This window comes from Papaver somniferum, chromosome 4 (assembly GCF_003573695.1).
Source record: "Papaver somniferum cultivar HN1 chromosome 4, ASM357369v1, whole genome shotgun sequence".
In the NCBI taxonomy this organism is placed as follows: Eukaryota; Viridiplantae; Streptophyta; class Magnoliopsida; order Ranunculales; family Papaveraceae; genus Papaver; species Papaver somniferum.
This window is the reverse complement of record NC_039361.1, coordinates 10,943,094-10,965,711: the sequence shown is the minus strand read 5'-3', so window position 1 is coordinate 10,965,711 and position 22,618 is coordinate 10,943,094. Positions and strand designations below refer to the sequence as shown.

Here is a 22,618-nt window from a genome sequence, read left to right as displayed (position 1 = left end):
CCCTCCTTATATATGTTAACTTAACATTTTTTAAACTTTGATTAGTGGAGGAAAAATCATTCATCAACTCCCCATTTTTACTATTCATGGTTGTTGCCATGTACCCGGCCATGTTGGTTGTCCACTGCCAACCCGATGTCCAGCCATGTTGGCTGTCCGCTGCCACCCCGATGTCCAGCCATGTTGGTTGTCCACTGCCAACCCGATGTCCAGCCATGTTGACTGTCCGCTGCCAACCCGATGGCTGACCCAATGTGCAACCATGTGGGTTGTCCACTGCCAACCCGATGTGCAACCATGATGGTTGTCCGCTGCCAACCCGATGTGCAGCCATGTTGGTTGAACATTGTCAACGCATTGGCCAAGGGCCAATCTTCCTTTTCCAACGCAATAGAAGATTTGGATGAAGCTTCATCGCAAGTATATAACGCATCTTTTAGCATGCGCCATGCTAAAACACACGGGGTGTTACAACAGGAGACGCGAAGATGAAGGCACGAAATTGAGGTTCAATCATCTCCAGCAGTACCCACTGGAAACATGCAGGGTCAAAATCATGCTCATAACAGATCCCTAGATCGTGGACTAGATCGAGATCGTTTCCGTGACGGAACTCGAAATCTGAATCGGAGAAGGGAAAAACAACCGGCGATCGATAATGAGGAAATAAATGTTGATGGGGAAAACCCACAAGTTCGAGGAAATAGAGGGCATGCATTCGGCAGCCCATCTAGGAGGAATGACCATCGGCAGGACCTGCAAGATAGTCGCACCGCAACTCCTAGTACAGAGGAAGAACTGTTACTCAATCGGTTGAACGAGCTGGAGAAGGAGAACGCTCTCCTGAGGTTAGAACGTGAAACCATCCTCAACCTAGGTCTGGTAATCTGAACAACCAGAGGGGTAGGTCTGTATGGCAGCGTCTTGGAAGACGAGTTAGCCCGCAAGCTGCAAACCGAAACAGAGAAGTGATCGATCTTGATCGACCAGTGAAAAATTTGTTGGTCACTGGAGATCTACCTAAGTGAAGGCATGTATGACCTCGGCGAGCAGGGACCCGTCCAGCTGCAACTCAGCAAAGTGTATCCAGAACTTCCACCGGTTCAAAAAATATCAGGAATGATGAAGATGAGGTTCGAGATCGACACGATGAGAGAAAATTTTTGCACGATTACTATGCTCGTTCGGAGCAAGGCAGAAATGGAAGATACCCCACTGGTCCCCGAAGGAAAAAAATGAGATCTACATCTCATATTCCAGATGACCGAGATTATGGGCAGGAAGACGGTTCCTCAGATGACGACATAAACACAATAACAGAGGCTCGCCTTTGCGAGATGATCGAGAAAGTAATGTCGAAAAAACAGTCCACAGAAGAAAAGATAGACCGGTTGCATCGATCTGCAGGTGCCCCTTTCAAGCTGAATATCAGAGAATTCTGACCGCCAATGAATTTTTAAGTTCCGAAACTGCCAGAGTTCGACGACAAAATAGGTGATCCTGATCAGCATGTTTTACACTATGAAACTGCCATGACTCTGTGGCAGCACAGTGATGAGTTGATGTGCAAAATGTTTCCACAGTCACTGGATGGAGGAGCAATAAAGTGGTTCAATAAACTCCTGACACAGTCGTTCGGTACTTACCATGAATTGGTTGGAGAATTCTGCTCCCACTACAAGTACAACAGACGTGAACGAAAGGGATGCCATGATTTGTTCATTCTAGGAATTCGGAAGGAGGAAAGCATCATACAGTTTACTCGACGCTTCAAGCAAGAGTTGGATGATGTCGATGGAGCTAACGATCAAGTCATCATTGCATCCTACAAACAGGAATACCAGCATGATCACAGGGGCGTGTACGGTTCTTTGGTCAAGAGACCAGCAAATACTTTGGAAGAACTATATGATCGAGCAGAAGAATACGCTCGAGTAGAAGATGATTCCAAAGCTCAGGAGATGAGAGATGTCAACAGATCATCCAATCATCCAAATAATAGGAAGAAAGACAAGTCAAAGAACCATTCGAGTGGGCAGTATAACGATCGAGGTGAAGTTCGAGAGAAAACTACGGAGAACGAATGGAAACTGGATATCAGAAATATCATGATATGAAGCTGACGCCGTTGAACATACACCTTACAGAGCTGTATGATAAAATAAGCAAGGATTTGAATCCCCTAGGACTTTTCCAGCAGAAAGACGTGATAAACGTGATAAGAGCAAATACTGCAATTATCATAAAGACCATGGTCACAAGACCGAGAATTACCGCGCTTTACAGATCAAGGTCCAGTGAATGATAGACGCTGGAAAACTACAAGAGTGTGTGAAAAAGGATTTTGGGAAAGGTCCTGGACAGTTTGGCATAACACATGTGATTAACTCACATGTAATTAATGTCAGTCACGCCAGGATCCATTCAATGACCAGGCAGGCATCGAAAGATGAGACCAGGAAAAATCTTAGGCAGTTAAAAGATTGGTACTTGACCAATCACGTCGATTTTTTCAGTGGCAATGGAGCAGAAATTCGGAAGTTTGGGTGCACAAAGATCGAGTTCTCTGCAGCAGACATGATAGGTGTATATGCTCCCCACAATGATGTTATCGTTATAACTGCTTGGATTGGCATGTTTCGTGTACAACGGATTCTAGTGGATACAAGAAGTTCAGTGAGCGTGTTGTTTTCTGGAGCTTATTCCTCTATGAATCTCCCACACGACTTGATCGAAGAGGATGACAATCCAATTATCGGTTTCAGTGGCGAAGTTACAAAGGCAATAGAAAAAGTGAAGATACCTATAACAGTGTCTGACAAATCCGTTCTAGGCAATTTCCTGCTGCTTGACTGTAGAGCTCCCTACAATGCGATCGTGGGACGAGACTGGATGCGTGAGATCGGTGCAGTCACATCCTCATATCATCAATTTTTGAAGTTTATTACCCCTTAAGGAGTCGTGAAAGTTAGAAGCGACCAGATGGCCGCCCATAAGTGTCACGAGAGTGCAATGGATGAGTACAAGAAGTCAGAAGTTAGCGGGAAACAAATCATGCTAGTCGAGCAGAAATAGCAATTACAGAATCCTCTCCCTACAGAATCATATAAGGGAGAGGATGCAACTGAACCCCCAATAGTCGAGAAACTGATCGAGGTCCATATTGGAGAAGAGAAGCACAAAACAACGTTCGTAAGGGCAGATTTTCCTGCACACGAACGTGATGGTTTGATTACATTACTAAGGGCAAACACCGACGTTTTTGCATGGAGTTTTGCTGAGATGCCTGGGATAGATCCGAATGTATCCTGCCACAGGATAAATATCGATGAGAAGTTCCATCCAGTTCGTCAGAAAATCAAGAATATGGCGCAAAGCAAAAAAGATGGAGTTACTGCAGAAGTCGAAAAGTTGTTGGAAGCAGGCTTTATTCGTCCAGTGCAGTATCCTCGCCGGCTGTCAAATGTCGTACCCTTTCCAAAGAAGAATGGTAAAATTCGTGGTTGTATCGATTTTACTGATTTGAATAAAGCATGTCTGAGTGATCCGTACCCGCTGCCACAGATAAGAGATTTGGTGGACGCAACCTCAGGGTATGGGAGAATGTCATTCATGTACGGTTTTTCAGGGTATAACCAAATACCTTTGTTCGAGGAAGATCAAGAGTATACTGCGTTCGTGACTGACAGAGGAGTTTCTTGCTATACTGTAATGCCGTTCGGGCTAAAGAACGCAGGGTCAACGTACCAGCATTTGGTAGACCATATGTTCAAGGATCTGATTGGGAAGTCGGTGGAAGTGTATATCGACGATATGGTAGTGAAATCTGAACAAAAGGAGTTGTATTTTCTTGATCTGCAGAAGACGTTCGATATCTTGAGGCAATATCGTATGAAGCTCAATCCAGCAAAGTGTTCATTCGGGCTGCCGTCGGGAAAGTTCCTTGGATACTTGATGACGCAAGAGGAATCGAGGAGAATCCGGAGTAAATCAGAGCCATCAGAGAGATGTCATCCCCAAGAACGAAGAAGGAGGTCCAAAAGCTAGCGGGACGATTAACAGCTTTAAATCATTTCATTTCACGCTCTTCGTATCGATTCAAACCATTCTTCGATGTATTGAAAAAATCAATGAATTTTGGTTGGACGGATGAGTGCGAAAAAGCTTTCGATGATATCGAACAGTATTTGTCAACTCCTCCAGTTTTGGTGAGTCCAAAAACTGGACAACCTATCGGAGTTTATTTTGCTGCAACAGAGAACGCGGTAAGTGCGGTGCTGTTTGTTACGGATCCACATGAAAAGCCTGTTTACTTCGTCAGTAAATCTGTGACGGGGGCGGAAACACGGTACAAGAAAATTAAGAAGATAGCGCTTGCACTTTTCCATGCATCTCTTCGCCTCAAGCCTTATTTCCAAGGCAGGCAGATCGTAGTCTACTCGGAATACCCGCTGAAGAGAATCCTGGAACGTGCTGATGATTCCAGCCGACTAGCTATATGGTCAAAAAATTTGGGGGCGTATGAGATCAAGTATGAAACCAGAACTGCAGAGAAGGGACATGCCCTGGCTGCACTGCTAGCAGATTTTCCTGTAGACGATATAGAAACGGTTCCTGGAGAAGAAAAGGAGTTGTTCAAACCCATAGAGTCAGCCACTGATCAGACTGGGGGCGAGTCCACAATGGAGGTTGATATACCTGCACCATTATGGACCGTATTTACTGATGGGTCATCAAATGTTGGTGGAGCAGGACTTGGATGTGTCATCCTTACTCCCGAAGGTTCGAGGATCGAGAAAGCAACCAGATTGGGTTTTCAAGCATCAAACAATGAAGATGAATATGAAGCAGCAATTATCGGTTTAAAGGCTGTCAAACAGTTATATGCGAAGAACGTGAAGCTGGTAACCGATTCCATGCTAGTAGTTAACTAGTTTCTGGGGACCTACAGAGCCAAAGAAGAAAGGATGGCCTTATATTTGGATCATATGAGAGAGTTGTCAAATGAGTTCTACCAGTTCTCTATTGGGCAGCCACCATGGCTGGATAAAAGGCACCCAGATGCTTTAGCATATCTTTCTTCCGCAGTGGAAACTGATACCAACCGTTTCGTTGTAGTGGATTTCCAAGAGTTACCTAGCATCTACGACATCCACTTTTTTATGGCTCTCTAACACGCTAGTGGGGGCGAGAGGGAAACTACATCAGCACAGGGAGATACCGAGAACGTTGACAACAATATGGATGTTGACAGCCCAGTGATAGATGATTCAGGCAGTTCTGCTGAAAACACTTCAGACTGGCGTCAACCTTATGTTCGGTATTTGACAACTAGTGAACTCCCAGAAGATGAGCATCTCTCTTCAAAAGTGAAGAAGAATGCTTGGATATATTCAATGATCGAGGGTGCGTTGTACCGGAAACCTGTATCTTTGGAGCCATTTTTGCGGTGCGTATCGCCGAAGAAGGGAAACAGATATTGGCGGAGGCTCATGAAGGAATATGTGGCAACCATTCTGGAGGGCGCAGTCTCGCGCACATGATACTTACCCAGGGATACTTCTGGCCATACATGATGAAAGATGCTAAAGAATACGCGCAGAAATGCGTACCATGCCAGGAGCACGCTCCAATTCCTAAAAGGCCCGCCAACAAACTGCATCCAGTTTTTAGTCCCTGGCAATTCTCTATGTGGGGACTAGACATCGTCGGGACACTTCCCAAAGATCCTTGACGCGTTAAATTCGTACTAGACGCTACTGATTATTTCACCAAGTGGTTGAAGCAGTGGCACTAGTACATGTTACCAGACATGATGTGAAAAGGTTCATATGGAAGAATATCGTCTGTAGATTTCCCAGACGCGATAGTATCAGAAAATGGAAAGCAGTTCGATTCTGGGGTGATCAAAGACTTCTGCAAGAACGTGAATATTCGCCACAATTTCTCATCTCCTTACTATGCTCAGAGCAACGGGAAGGCAGAAGCGACCAATCGTGTTATTATGGACAATCTGAAGAAAAGTATGGAGAAGGCGAAAGGAAAATGGACAGAAGAATTCCCCGGAGTCTTATGGTCCTATCGAACAACCCCGAAAAGATCCACTGGATTTTCACCATTTACACTGGCTTATGGGACAGAGGCAGTCATACCCACCGAGGTACAACTCAAGACTACAAAAACTCGTTCTATCAAATCTAGGGAAAACGACAACATACTAACTTTGGATAAAGAGTTGATAGAAGAAAAAATAGAAACAACTTTACAGCAGTTGGTCCGATACCAGCAGGCAATCAAGATGAGCTATGATCGTAAAGTCAGAGAACGGTCGTTCAAACCATGGGAATATATATTGAAGAAAACCTGAGCAGCCACAATGGAACCAAACTGTGGGAAGTTCAGAGCAAACTGGGAAGGTCCATACATAGTGGACAGGCCAGCATCTCGTGGCTCCTACTACTTAAGGAACCTCGATGGAACTAAGGATTCGAAACCATGGAATCCATGGAATTCGTTCCACTTGAAGAAGTTTTATCATTAGGAGTAGTCTCAAATCCTGCCGTGCTGCACTCTTTTTCCTTTATGATGGTTTTATCCCACTGGGTTTTCCGCACAAAGGTTTTAACGAGGCAGCTGTTGTCGAGCAGTAGGTATTTATCTTGTTATTTCTATTCATGAATTTAATTCAACATTATTTTGGTATTCCACACTTTATCAAAATTGTTCGTGTTTAATTATAAGCTGTTGCAGACGTTCAAATCCGCAGTCAGTCCTAAATGGAAAGACAGTACATCCCAAGTCTACTGTCAGCAACGTCTCTGACACCTCGCAGATAGGGTGAATGCACAGTTCGAGCATTTTTACCATATCCCAATTGTATCCCCATCATATGGGACATCAACAAATGTGGCGAACATTTTCACCTGTCCAGGCATGTGAAAATATACACATCTCGACTCTGCGCGCATCTTGAATAGTAGGATTGGCCCCCTGCGCGAATTCAAGATAGCAGAAAAACTCAACTTTACATCCCATGCACGAGAGAAACGCAGCAAGGAAGTGCACCCTTGCGCGAGCATTAAGCAGCATGACACAAAACATACTGGGGGCGAGTTGTATATCACCCAAACCATTTGGGGGGGGGATATATAACACTCCAACAAAATCATTACATCCCTGGGGGTGAGTTGCATAACACTCCGAATAACGCGCTTAGTATCACACGTAAGGTGTGGGGATTAGGTTTCCCAGTTGCTAGAGTTCTACCTTATATAGTCCTTCAAATTAGGGTTTGCAATCAATGTTATCTTGGCAACAGAGCATTCAATATTCACCGTTAGATGAAAACCTGATTAGATTCAAGCTAATATTTCTCAATTGTTGGATCGAAACCTTAGCTTGTCACACACAAATGAAATGTCCAATTTTGGGTTTATGTAACCGTTCCCAAACATTAACATTTGTTGTTTCAACAATAGTTAACCAAATGGTTATCCATATGATCACTTTCATATCCACCATATTCTTCTTCACCATAACTAGTCCAAATAACTCAAATGAACTAGTTAGAGAGTTGTTCAATTTCTTAGATCTTATGTAACTACACAAGACACAATCGAAGCAAAAATGGTTTGATTCACTCGAATCGGTTCATGAACTTTATACCCACGGTTTGCAAAAGCATTCCTTAGTTTATATAAACATGAGTTCAAGAACAACCGATTTTGGATATAACCTACTCAAGTTCGCGGACTGGGTTCGCGGACTTAAGCTCACGGAAGGAGTTCACAAACTCCAGCAGAAATTCTCGGGTCAAGAACTTCCTCCAGTTCGCGGACTTGGCTCACGTCACATTCCATTTATCTTGATCAAAAAAGTTCGCAAACTTTGGTTCGAGGAATAAGGACTTGTACATATATGTTTTTCCACAACAATGCTTATATCCTACCAATGATTATGTAATCTAAACTCTCATTTCAATCATTGAAACATTCTCAGAGGACGTTATATAGCCGTTATTCACAGACCATTTTTTGTCAAAGCAATTTCCAAAGTGATTGAAACATAACATGACACTCGTCACTAGGTAAAGATGAATTTGGCTAAAGCGAAATCTTACCAACACATATTTCGAGAAATGGATAGGCGAGTTAAACTCGGCTCGAAATAGCAAATTGTATAATGAAAGACTATATGTAACACCTCGAGTTCCGGACCAGGGTCAAAACCGTATGGAGATCCGAACTCGAAGCGTTACGGGTCGGAAAGAGACTTATGCATATAACTCTTCTAATTTATTTACTACAACAAACGTAATTTATCCTTTCTAACATGAATTTAAACATATGAATTCTCTGATCATTTGTAACAACATTTCCAACAAACGTATTATTTTAAATTACATTTCAAGCAATACAATAAAACAATTCAACCAATAATCTACTCAATCCTAGATTCCGATGCACAACTCTAATAAATCTGCAAGGATGTCAATTGGGGTGAGATGACAGTCAGTAGAATGCATTTCCAATTCTCTAAAGATGCGCAAACATAATCATTTTGTCAAGGAAAAACATATAACAATAACAACGCACAACTTCAACGAATCAACGATATATTCAAGAGTTACAATACCAACAATATTTTCGATAAATCATCTAATCTACAATTCAGTCTATGGGTTCACAACATTAATATTATTATCAATAAATCAACCATTTAGGATCGACTCAACAATTCACAGACAAACCATGAGTCCACTAATCAACCATTTGGATTTAACACATCAATTCACAATTCATGCATTTTAGTTCACACTTGAGTTCAACAATTCATTTAATTATATTTTGCACATCTCACCAACAAACCTAGAGTTCACGGTACGAAAACCTTGGTTCGTACACCCACCTATCGTTTATCGGCACGGACAACCTCCATCGATGGTCAAGAACGAAAGTTCCTATGGGGATCATACCCATATGCTCTCGGGGATCATTACCCGTTTCATTCACAGTACGAAAACCTTGGGTCATACACCACCTATCGTTTATCGGCACGGACAGCCGCCATCGATGGTCGGGAAACACAAGTCCTCATGGGGATCATTACCCATTTAACTCTTGGGGATCATTACCCGCCGTTAGCATGAAACCATATTTCATCTAACGGTAAAACATGAACTCATTTCAATTTTTGAAATCATTTTTACAAACAATACAAGCAACCATGGCTTAATAGCTTACTACAAACATTATGCATTTATCTCAAGCATTTAATCAAACACACTAACTGCATACATTTTACATTATGTGTTTCAGGTGATAACTTTGTCCGATCATTTTCATATTTTACAGGAACATTCTAAACACATTTATATATTAGATATCCAAAATTCCCACAAAACCAACGGTTCAAACAAAAAATATTTGGTTTATATGATCATTCTAAAAACTGGGCAGATAACATCATATAGAATCATATTCACAGTAAATTCATTTTATTCTCAAATCAAGCAATTTCAAAGAAAAATAAAATATAAGATGTTTATCTACAACTTTTGTTAAGACCTAAAATCATTTTAACATCATTAAGACTACCTAAGAACATCAAAACCACATCAACACGAAACTGTCCAGAAATTCAGAAACTATCACCCAAATTCAAACAAACGTTCAACGGTGAATATACGCTGGAATACTCTCAAATTTTAACTAGTGATACCCAATCATGTTATATACCAATAGTAAAAGTCTGATCATCAATAATATTCATCAAATTAAATAGAAAAATTTCAGAACCCTAATGATATAAGAATAAACAAAATTGAAATCAAAGTATAACAAAGAAACACAAAGAGAAAAGGGATTAAACATTCTACCTCAATTATATTAAGCCTCCACTGATTTTCCATAGTCTTCCTCTCTAAAATAACCCCTAATTGTATCTCCTTCTTCTCCATAACTTTTAGATTTCTCCTCCCTAAAATTTCTTTCCTAAACTTTTTGTTATAAAAATCTTAATAATACTAATGTTTATTTCTTTTAATTGTCTATTCATTTTCTCCTAATTTTATTTATTATTAATTATTTTATTTCCACCCTATCTTATAGCCTTTCTAGTTCAATCAACCCACCTAGGCTAAGGCCAAGGAACAACAACCTAAAACACAAGGTAACTAATTTCGGTATAACCCGACCCAAAACCGTAACTGAAAATACCGGGTATCACACTATATATCAAAACGACTTTTTTCTCAAGAGTAGGAGATAGAGTAGATAGACTTTTGAGTGACACATAAGTTCAAGTCTCCACATACCTTTTAGTCGATGAAGTTCCACCAGTTCCTTGAGTTGTCCTTCGTCTTGTATGATGATTGCCATGGAGTCTTGATCTCAACTACACTTTTTATCCTAGTCCGAGACCTTTAGATATATAGGTTAGAAATCAAGACTTATAGCTTTGATCACTAACATTGACAAACATGTTTGAGATAGCAACGCATGCGAGTTCGACCGAGCAATGCTCTAACAATCAGCGTTTAGGGCGCATATCTAAAGATCGAATGCAAAGGCTTGTAAGGAAAAATATGCTACCGCAACTAGATTTTTCAGATTTCAGTACATGTGTAGCTTGTATTAAAGAGAAATTTGTTAAATCAATAAAGAAAACGACTATTAAAAGTCAAGACTTACTTCAAATTGTGCATACAAATATTTGTGGTCCTTTTACGATTGCCTCTAGAGGTGGACAGAGATACTTCATCACATTTATAGATGATTATTCGCGTTATGGGTATGCTTTTCTTATTCGTGAAAGATCAGATGCTCTAGAAGTCTTCCAAACCTACAAGGCAGAAGTTGAAAATCAACTTGAGAAGAAAATTAAAGTATTGAGATCAGATAGGGGAGGAGAGTATTATGGAAAAACTGATTTTTGTGGAGAATCTCATGGAAAGCTACTTGAATTTCTACGAGAACATGGTATTGTACCTCAGTTTACTACTCCCGGATCACCAAAACAAAATGGGGTTACTGAAAGACGTAACATAACCTACAAAGATATGATTCGCACTATGTTAAGTAACTCTACATTACCTGAATCTTTTTGGGGAGAAGCTTTAAAGACAGCGGTATACATTCTGAATCGTGTACCCAGTAAAGCAGTTACTAAGACTTCTTATGAGCTTTGGACAGGTTGAAAACCTAATCTAAATCATCTTCATGTTTGGGATTGTGCAGCGGAAGCTAGGCTATTCAATCCTACTGAAAAATCTCTTGATTCGCGCACTACAAGTTGTTTCTTTGTTGGCTACCCAAACAGATCAAAGGGTTATAGGTTTTATTGTCCTTCTAGGCCTGTTGAGATTGCTGAAACCAATAATGCTAATTTTCTGGAGGATAATCAAATCAGTGGGAGTGAATCTCGCCAAATTGTGTTTCAAGAAGAGGATCCAACTGACCTGATAGAAACTGAAGTTCGAAAAGAATCAACAACTGACATTCTAGAATCATCTAGATCCGCTGAAAGGGAAGAAATGGTTCTCCGTAGATCTACTAGACCAAGAAAAACCGTCGTCAAACCAAGGTTTAGTACCTCATGGTAGAATTAGATGAAAATGTCGATGATTCGGAAGAACCATTGACATATTCACAAGCAGTGAATGGTAAGAACTCTCGTTTTTGGATTCATACCACATATGAAGAACTGAAATCGATGGAAAAGAATGGTGTATGGGATATGGTAGATTTGCATGAAGGTGCAACAACAGTTGGTTTAAGTGGATTTTCAAAATCAAACGGAATGCTGATGGGAGTATCGAAAGGCACAAGGCTAGGCTTGTATCTAAGGGATTTACTCAATAAGAAGGAGTTGATTATGAAGAAACTTTCTCTCCAGTTTCCAATAAAGATTCCTTCGGAATTATCATGGCTATGGTGGCTCATTTTGACCTTGAATTCTATCAAATGGATGTGAAAACGGCTTTTTTGAATGGTGATCTTGATAAAAAGATATACATGGATCAGCCAGAAGGTTTTACATCTAAAGGTCAAGAAGGTAATGTATGTTGCTTAAAGAAATCTATATATGGATTAAAACAAGCATCCCGTCAGTGGTATCTGAAATTTGATCAAGTAGTGTCGTCTTACGGTTTTGTTGAGAATGAAGTTGATAGATGTATATATCTGAAATCTAGTGGGAGCAAGTTTATCATTATAATTCTGTATGTTGATGATATTATGCTCTCAAGCAACAATATTCATATGTTGCATGACACTGGACACTTTCTTTCATCTAATTTTGAAATGAAAGACATGGGAGAAGCTTCTTATGTTCTTGGTATTCAGATACATCGAGACATAAGCAGGGGTTTATTAGGTTTGTCTTAAGAAGCTTATATAAAGAAGATAATCAAGAGGTTTGAAATGCAAAACTGTGCACTAGGTGAAGCACCTATTGTGAAGGGTGACATTATTAATCGATTGCAATGTCCTAAATCAGATTTGGAAAGGAGTCGAATAGACTCTAAGAAGTATGCATCCGTTGTTGGAAGTCTAATGTATGCCATGATTTGCACCCGTCCAGACATTGCTTTCGTTGTTGGTGTATTGGGACGTTACCAACACAATCCAGGTGAATTACATTGGAAAGCAGTGAATAAAGTGCTTAAATATTTGCAGAGAACAAAGCATTTTCATCTTGTGTACAAGAGATTAAATGAATTGGAATCTGAATGTTTTTCAGATTCCGATTTCATGGGCTCAGATAAACTAAAATCCACATGTGGTTATGTGTTTATGCTCGCTAAAAGTGTTGTTTCCTGGAGAAGTGTCAAGAAATCCATTGAAGCTCAGTTCACAATGGAGGAAGAATATATTGCTTGCTACGAAGCAACAACTCAATCCGCTTGGTTAAGAAATTTCATGAAAGGTCTTTTAGTTATAGATTCGATATCTAGACCTATGAAATTCTATTATGACAACTAATCTGCGATTAGTTTTTCAAAAGCCAATCAAGGAACAAGCAGAGCGAAACATATAGATGTTAAATTTTTCTTAGTAAAGTTTATAATCAAGAATCGAGAAATTGATGTTTCTTATGTTCCGACTGAACATATGCTAGCAGATCCTATGACTAAAGGTTTGATACCTAAGGTGTTTAAAGAGATGTAACTTCTATGGGTGTTGTTGATATGTCTTAGTTGTATGACTGAAAACATGTATATTTTTGATTGTGTATAATCAAATACCTATGTTTTCATATCATCATGTCTTGTTTTAACTGTCTTTATGCTTAGCATTTACTGAGATCATAAAAGGAATGTTGTAGTCTCAAGAATGACATTGGCAGATCTCTATTGAGATCAATAGAATGTTGTAGTCTCTTGAAAGACATTGGCAAATCTCTTTGAGATCAAAAGTATATTGTAGTCTCTAGAATGAGACATTGGCAAACCTCTTTTGAAATCATGAAGAAGTCTCTTCTATGAGGCATAAAGAGATATTTGTTGAGGTTATAAAGGTTACTGTCCTTTACATAATGTATGTCAATAAATATTAACTCAAGAATGATTGTCAAGTTTTCTGATTATGGAAATGGCTTGTGCATCTTATAAATGGTGTTTGGGTCTTCATAATCGAATTCTAGCGTATTATTAATCTTGAGGATAAAGTAATACATGAATGTATACTCACTGATTAGGATTATGTTTCCTAAAAAAGGTTGGTCACCTACAGATTTTTACTCTTACTAATCCAAGTCTATTTTGTAAAGTTTTCTAAAACTTAAAAGGTTTTGTTGCTGCCCAAAGTGGGAGATGTTAGTCTCTATGTTGGTTTAGCAACAAAACATGATTTGTATTCCTCTAAACTGGATTAGTACTAATCATAATCATGTATGTTAAGGGTACATAATGATAAGTATCTCTTATTTTATTTGCAATGACATACTAGTTATAACAATGTTATGTGAAGCTGTTTTTCAACTCTTGATGGAAGGTTGAATGACACATGTCTTTCCTAGCATGAGGTGTACTCCATTCTAGCTCTTGTTTATAAATAAATTTTTCCATCATTAAAGAATAAGAGAAGATAGAATTGGAAGTGTCTGCCTACAAGTTTTCCTTCTATTGTTTTGCAGAATCTAAGGTATGCAGTTATACTTCCTATCTACTTCATGTTAAGTGTTTTCAGTTTGTAGAATATGTGATCCTAGAGAATGCATAAAACTATAAATCAGCATAAGGTATTAAGCATGTTCACATACAAAATTATTATAGCTAATATAGAATTGCAATACATGATTATTGGCTGATATTCTAACAAGTTTTTCTGATCCGTAATCGAATTGGACTAAATTGTTGGAGCACTGCTCGGTTGAACCCACTAGCGTTGGTATGTCAAGTTAGTTGTCAATTTTAGTTTCCAAAATGCATTCTTGATTTATCATACTAAAGATAGTTTCGGGATTAGATTAGGTCTAAGAAGTTGAATCGAAACTATCCTTAAAGGATGAAGATTGAAGATTGAAGACTACAAGAAGACATCAACAAGTACTTCATCAAAGGTATCTGATTGATTTCATTTGGATTCTTGTTCTATTCTACCTTTCTAATCTATCAAGATATATGCTCACTATATGGAATAATTCAGATGACGGTAAATGTACATTTATGTATATATACTTGAGGTTATTTGATTCATAACCTTGGAGACAATAACCTTTATCCTTTTAAAGAATATCATGTTATAGTGAATGATATTATGAATTCAACGAGCCAAGAATCACTCAATTTCTAGTTATAACGATGAAGTTATGAGTGATTTATTAAAGTAACGATTATAAGTGGTGTTGTGATTGTTACAGTTCGTTAGTAGGAAACAATCCATGGGATGTTTGTAACAGTTCACCGACTTGGGCCCAATTACGTGACTAAAAGGAATTTTTGGTCAAGTTGGTGATGTTTCCTTATCTAGGCAAGTTACCTATTATTCCAAACATCTTTTATTACCATACTAAAGTGTTTGTGATTCCTTCCTAATTTAATTTGTGATTTATTCACAAAGATACAATTTGCTAAATTAATTATTTATTTAATTTTTTTCGCAAGAGTTGTAACTTAGGAAAGACTCCCTTTTTTAGTAGAGTCTTGAAAGAGTAGGTTTTGCTTAGCTTCCAAGATATTGCTCACTATAAATAAAGGGTTCGTGAGTTTACCCAGTTTTCATCCCTTTGGAAAATTGGTGTAAGCTCTGCAGGTTGTTTTCCACGTATTTCGTTCTTCGTGAATGAGAATGGGATAAAAGTATTTGTATTAGGGATCACAAATCCAAGTTGTATTTCATCTTCGTGATTGATCATACAACTTGTAATCTAGGTTTTTCACCTCTTGTCTATTCTAAGGTTTTCTCTTCTGATATAAAACCATTTAAGAGTTGTTGATCATAAACCCTAGGTTTTGATAGATTTTAGTTTCCGATCGTATTCCAACACTTGTTAGTCGAAATCGGAGAGTACAAAGAAAAACTTCTATTGAGGCATCTCGTAAAAATCCTTGAGAAGTTTTAAACAAGATATCTCTAGATTTATTCTAGTTGTTCTTGTTGTTGAATAATTAGGGTTTTCTTAACTTGGAAATTGATCTTTGGAATCACCCAAGTTTACTTACGGAAATCAGGTTCACGGACTCCTTGTGTGTAGCATACTGATTGAAAATTAAAACCATAATCTACAAGTTTGTTTTGATATTACTTTTACCTAGTAATTGTTTTTTATCAAAATAAACACAAGATTTCCAAAACCTTGATTTACATCTAAAGGGAAATCAAACCGGTGTTTTGTGCAAACAAAATTTCGAGTCGTATCAATCGTGGTGGTGTATCTTCTAAAGAGAACCTTGGGTTCTGCTAGAAGATTTGTGTGAAGAATTTCGAAAGAGAATCGGTATTCTGCTAGGAGTTCTACAAATGCTGAAGAAGGTATTACATCTAGTCCTAATAGGTAGTAGGAAATTGGTGTAACAAAACTTATTATCAGTGTGTGTTTATTCTGGACTAGGTCCCGGGGGTTTTCTACATTTGCGGTTTCCTGGTTAACAAAATTATGGTGTCTGTGTTATTTGTTTTTCGCATTATATTTTATTTATATAATAGAAATATCTCAGGTTGTATGTTAAGATCAATCAGTTCTTGTATCCGGCCTTAGGGTTGTTGATTGAATTGATTGGCACTTGAACATTGGTCTTTGGTACCGTTCAAGTTAATCTTCTTATATTCAATCGGGCTCGCAAATCCCTATTTGTTGATTGCGGATTGAATCAAGAGATAGAGATATAAAACTCTTTGATATGATTTTTATAGATTGAGTCTAATTGTCTAGTTGATTGTCTTGAAAGTATATTGGAGTTTGTCTATTCATATTTCCAAACGAAATATTGGGTGGTGTTATTAGACCCCCGCTATTTCAATTGGTATCAGAGCAGGCAAACACGTTAAGACCTCATAAGTCTGTGTTTGTAGCAATCTGATTCTATGGACAGAGGTGTTATCTCTATAAACGTACCACCAGCCTTTGATGGAAAAAACTACCTATGGTGGAAAATTGCTATGCGAGCGTTTCTTCAAGCACGTGATTTTCAAACATGGGTATGTATAATTAATGGCTATGATGCTCCCGTTGTGGCAGTTGGAGATGTAAACGTTCCCAGGAACATTGGTGAATACAGTCCTGCCGAGATACTTGTTGCAAAGAAAAATTCCGACGGTTTGAATGTCATCATACATGCCATTACCCCAAATCTTCAGTACCACGTGACTACGTGCAATAAATCTAAAGATGCTTGGGATATCTTAGAAACTGTATTCGAAGGGAATGTCGCAGAGAAAGAAGCAAGACTTCAAAATCTAGCTTCTGACTGGGAAAACCATCGCATGTCTGATGATGAAACCTTTCATGAGTTTAACCAAAGACTTTATAAAACAGTTAACTCCTCATTTGCGTTAGGAAGAACTATTCCGGAGAAAGATATTGTGTGCCAAATTCTCAGGTCCCTACCATCAAGATACGAGTCTAAGAAACATGCCATTGAAGAAGCAAACGATCTTTCTACACTCTCCAAAAATACTCTTGTTGGAAAGTTAAAGATATTTGATAATGAACACGCAAGAAAAGAGGTGATTTCTCTTAAAGATGCAAACAATTCTGAATCCTCTAAGGATAAATCTGGTTCGCCAGATACTAAGGATGTTACTCCACGACAATTTAGAAAATTCTTGAGAGGCATGAAATAGAGTTTTTCTAAAATTACAACATCTCCTAAGGATAATGTACAATGCCATAACTGTCGTGGTTTCGGGTATCTTTCTTCAGTATGTCCTAGTTGGAGCCGTAGACAATCGGTATATGCAGCAGATTTGCCTACTCTTGACGATGGACCTGAATATTATAATCCTCAAGAGCTCATAGGCGAGGTTGCAGTAGCTTCTGGAAAAATTCTTTCGGATACTGATTCTGATTCTGACGAAGAAGTGTTCCATGTTGATCCAGTTGCTAATAATCTTCTTAAAGAATGTCATCGGAAACTTTCGGAAGCTGATAGTGCCATTTTCAGTGAGAAAGTTAAATATAACAGACTTCATAGTCGGAATAAATACTTGCAAGACCAACTTGATTCTAGTGGTGCAAGAGATTATCTCAACGAAATAGGATAGCTTAAAGAAGAAATTGCCGAAGGTCGAGATCGGGAAATTACTCTTCAAGCAAAGCTATATAACTTGATGTAGGATCAGAATCTCGCACAAAAGAATATGCTTGCGAAATTATTTACAACACATCGTAGGATGATTTCAGAAACGACATAACAGATGACATCAACTTAAACATGAGAAAAGTGTGATGATCGTGCGAAATTTAGGATGTTTGCGAAATTAACATTTGTAAGTTTACGAAAATACCGCAAGCCATATCCGAAATTAGGGGAAATATTAGCTGTACCCCACCATATATGAGTTGTCATCCATTATGTACATACATATATAAAGAGAAAGGCAAGAGAGAGAAAGGAGGATAATCAAAAAAGAAAAAGAAGAGAGACATTTTAGGGAGGACACATTTGTAGAGAGAGAGAGAGCAGAATTTGTATTATTATCTTCTTCTTCCTTCTTCAACCAAGATCTCCAAATACTCATTAATGGAGTCTCAATTGTAATCCATATGTAATTACAAACAATCATAGTGAAGATCCCTAACCCCGTGGATGTAGATCATATTGATCGAACCACGTAAATCTTGTGTCTTATTTTCTATTTTCATTATCTTTATCTTTATTTTCATATCAAATAAGTTTAGATCTAGAAATTATAGTCATGATAATACAAGGGGTGTGTTGTGGGATTTCCTGCAACTACATTTTTGGCACTAGAAACAGGGAACGGATAAAGGATTTATCCTTCCTGTAACTTTTTGGATCAAGAAATTTTCATGAAGATTAGCTACTATTCATATTTTTCTAGATCTACAAAGTTTAGGTTCAAAAATGGAAATTTTATGGAAGAAATCACACTTTCAGGGAGTAAACATCATCAACAATTCAAAGACATGAAAAGAGGGAGAGAAAAAATTAGTTGTTGTGGTGAAATTTAAGGAAAAAATGGAAGTTTCAGTGGAAGATTTTCATGTTCAGGAGAAAGCAAGAGGCATTTTGTGAAGAAACAAAGGAAAGACGAAGATAATGATAAGAGTCAGAAGTTGTGAATTCTGTCACAAACGGAAATTCGCACAGATGGTTCAAGGCTGAGCGAACAACAAATAGGTCACAGGTTCGAATTCGCAGAGACATATATTTTTCATTTTCTTCTCATTTGCATGGGAGAATAAAAGAATAAGAAAAAAAGTTATGCGTCAATTTCGCAGAAAGGTCCTTGCACAATTGGTCCAGAGAGCAGTATGTGCATTCGTGGTCGCAAGTTCGAATTCGCCTGCGAACATAGTTTAATTCTTTTTTACAGAGAGCGAAAAAATGAATAATTTTGCAATATTGTTTCATTATTTCGCAAACAAGAAGCAACACAATTGGTCATGTACGAAGTTTATGAGCTCATTGTCGCGTGTTCGATTCCCATCTCACGCGTGCCTTTTTCGCATATTTATATTTAAGCTATTAAGGGTGAATATGAGGGTAAAGGTTTACAGTTGTTTAGTTATTTCGCACAACAGAGTTGTCACAGATGGTTCAGTGTGATACTTGCAAGGAGAATGTCATGGGATCAATTCTTGCTACTCGCATATTGGTTTTTGATTATTTCGCATGAGAGAGATCGCATACTTGGTTCGCACAGAAAAGAATTGATGATTATTTCGCAGTAAAGAGAGTTGATGATAATTTCACAGAGATATTTCGCAAAGAAGAATCTTGCACAGTTGGTCAGGAGGCATGAATGCAAGTAGCAGGTCGCGGGATCAATTCTTGCTTCTTGCATGTTTATTTTTGTTACGCGAAATTTATACAGAATTGTCTTTCACACAGTTGGAATTTGATTACTTCGCAAGAGAGGCTTAGCACAGTTAGTATGATGGGTTGAGGGTTCAAGTCTCACTTCTCACACTTCTTTTTACTGCACGAAATTCATACATTTCAAGGCATTTATTCACTTCTCTGACAACAATAGCGATTCACATGAAAGATAAGTACCACCTGCTTGAACATTTTACTTTATACTAGGAACGAATAAAAAGATTTTTGATTTGATTTACAAAAAGCGATTCAATCGCACGATTACAAAGATTTCAAGATTACAAAGACTTCAAAATTACAAAGATTGTGAGATTTCAAAATTACAGAAAACTGAGAAAATTTAATTTATATGTTTCTCTAGAATATTTCTTTTGCAGAGAATAAAAAGATTTTTGATTTGATTTACAAAATGCGAAATCATCGCAGAATTACAAAGATTTCACAATTACAAAGATTTCAGAATTATAATGTATTAGAATTTCTCTTGAATATTTACTTTGCTTCAAATGATATGATATTATGAGAATGAAAGAACGAACGAAAGAATAAAAGAACAAAGAAACGCGAAAATTTCGCAAGAGACAATCTAAGATCCATAAAAATATAAGATTAGAATGGGGCGAACCTTTATGGCGTACACCCTAGTTCGCGAATAGAATTTCGCAAGAGGCAAATATAAGACCTAAAGTACGTCATAGATGGGGGTACCAGTAGCATGACTCAGGGAAAAGGTTACACCGCCCCTGGAACCTGAGTCATGGAGATTTGGGGTCAATAAAGCCCATCCGAGAGAGGCACCTTGGATTCTCAGCTTAAGCATATGACTTAGGTTGGGAGATTAAGGTAATAAGGACTCTCCCAAGGACTGCGGAATTTGATCAAGGCGCCGAGGTACATGGTTGAGTCAAGAGTGTCAGGGGCGTTTGAAGCGTACCTTGCCATTTTTGACAAGTCTTGGCTTATACAGCATTCGACCCGAAGAAACCCCACTTAGGGTACAGTCTCGTAACCATAAGGCCTATAGGTAAAAGGTATAGGAGGATGCAAAAACAACTGGTTGTTGTTAAGACCGGATGGGAGGAGCTAACCTTGTATGGTAGAATTACGCCTCCTTGAAGGGGAAACCAGGGGGGATATAAAGGCGGAACCCTCCATTAGGGAGCTGATAAGTGTCTTAAGACGCAAATTTCATGAGGCTTTTTACTCACAAGGGTATTAAGGCTTGTCATATTTTTGCGACAATCTTGAAGAGGCAATAATACTAAAGATAAAGATAAGACGAGGTCAATGGGTCATTACATGAAAGTGTGAAGACGTCCTGCGATTTCGTCGCAAAACGACAATGTCATGGGGCTTTATTTTCGCAAGAATATTTAGGCATGTCATATTGTCGCAACATTTCTCAGGAAGCAATAATACAAAAGAAAAATTTAAGGCAAAATCAATGGGTTTTTGCATGAAAGTGCAAAAACGTCCTGCGATTTTGTCGCAATGACAAGAGGTGGCAAAATAAGACCTTTAACTAGGAAGGAAAAATAAGACCATATAAGAAGATGCGTAAGCAAATAAGCTTGCGAAAATGATTATATGTAAGCAAATAAGCTTGCGAAAATGATTATATGTAAGCAAATAAGCTTGCGAATATGTATATGGAAATGAAACTTAGGCAGTGAAAATGCCGCAGACTTGATATTATGATCATAATGTTATGAGATATTAATAGTGCAGGAAAGAGGAAAGATGAAACACAAGTAAGAACTTGTGAGGAACAATAACTACACGAAGAGGAATGCATACGCTAAAGAAAAAGCCAGAGAAATGGAGAATGAAGGCAATTTAAAGCTACATCAATTTTAGCATGCAAAATGAGATAAGTAACACAAAGATTAGATATACATTGCAATAGATAAGCATGCTCATCATACAAGCATCATACTCGCATCATAAAAGCATTGCATAAGCATTTCATGGCATAAACATCGTATACACATTTCATAACATAATCATCACATAAGCATTATATTCGCACAAGTACTTTACAAAAATGTACGGAATAATATTGTAGAACTTCGCAATAATATCGCAGAATTTATCAGAACTATTCAGAATTTCGCATGAGTATTCAGAATTTCGCAGAGTGTGTTCGAATTTTGCAGAATATGATTATTTCACAGAATGTGATTATTCTGAACGATATGATTATTTCGCTCAATTATTTCGCACAATTATAAGCAACTTGAAGAGATTATACTATCGCATGAGCACAAAACATGAGACAGAGGCAAGATGTAGGATGAAACAATTCGCACATTCAACATTTTATCAAAGATTCTACCCTCATAGATAAAGAACAGAGGCAACTATGGATTACCAAGAAAACATTCTATGTTCTTTATCTCCTCGGAAAGAATCATTTCCAAAGTGGACGTTCACTAATGAACAACAAGAACCCTCACTAAAATGGAATAATAATTTCGCACGAATAGAGGCAATACTTATTATTCTCATTCAAGGACAGATACTTCTTATATTTCGAGGATTAAGTACTTCTTATACTTCTTCAAGGATACTTCATACTTCGCATACTTCAAGGGTTGATACTTCTTATTTATTTCGCAACGCTCCGGAACTTCACAAAAAAATAGAAGCAAGTACGTACTTTTCAAGTCCAGTAATCTTTCGCTCGTTCCTTCATCAACAAAAATCAAAGACTACTCCAACAACACGTATCTCGCTCCAACAATTACAACAACGGATTTTTTCCTGAAGATCGCTCTTCAAGCAATATTCAATAAAAAAGAGGCAAGATGTAGGATCAGAATCTCGCACAGAAGAATATGCTTGCGAAATTATTAACAACACATAGCGAAGACATCGCAGGATGATTTCAGAAACGACATAACAAATGACATCAACTTAAACATGAGAAAAGTGTGATGATCGTGCGAAATTTAGGATGTTTGCGAAATTGACATTTGTAAGTTTGCGAAAATACCGCAAGCCAGATCCGAAATTAGGGGAAATGTTAGTTGTACCCCACCATATATGAGTTGTCATCCATTATGTACATACCTATATAAAGAGAAAGGCAAGAGAGAGAAAGGAGGATAA

At 38.1% G+C, this 22,618-nt stretch overlaps 1 protein-coding gene across 1 annotated transcript; it reads left to right on the top strand.

Annotated features, from left to right (window-relative positions):
* Positions 1-540: 540 nt before the first annotated feature.
* LOC113271996 lies at positions 541-2,117 on the top strand. Its single transcript, XM_026521914.1, has 3 exons — positions 541-848; positions 1,118-1,349; positions 1,548-2,117. The coding sequence occupies exons 1-3, from the start codon at positions 541-543 to the stop codon at positions 2,115-2,117; spliced, it is 1,110 nt and encodes a 369-aa protein (XP_026377699.1).
* Positions 2,118-22,618: the final 20,501 nt, after the last annotated feature.

Bases quoted from the DNA above. Each gene is read 5' to 3' on its own strand.
- LOC113271996 (XM_026521914.1), top strand. From the start codon at position 541: ATGCAGGGTCAAAATCATGCTCATAACAGATCCCTAGATCGTGGACTA. The intron at 849-1,117 runs GTTAGAACGTGA...AAAAAATATCAG, and splicing joins AAGGAGAACGCTCTCCTGAG to GAATGATGAAGATGAGGTTC. The intron at 1,350-1,547 runs GTAATGTCGAAA...ACTCTGTGGCAG, and splicing joins TTTGCGAGATGATCGAGAAA to CACAGTGATGAGTTGATGTG.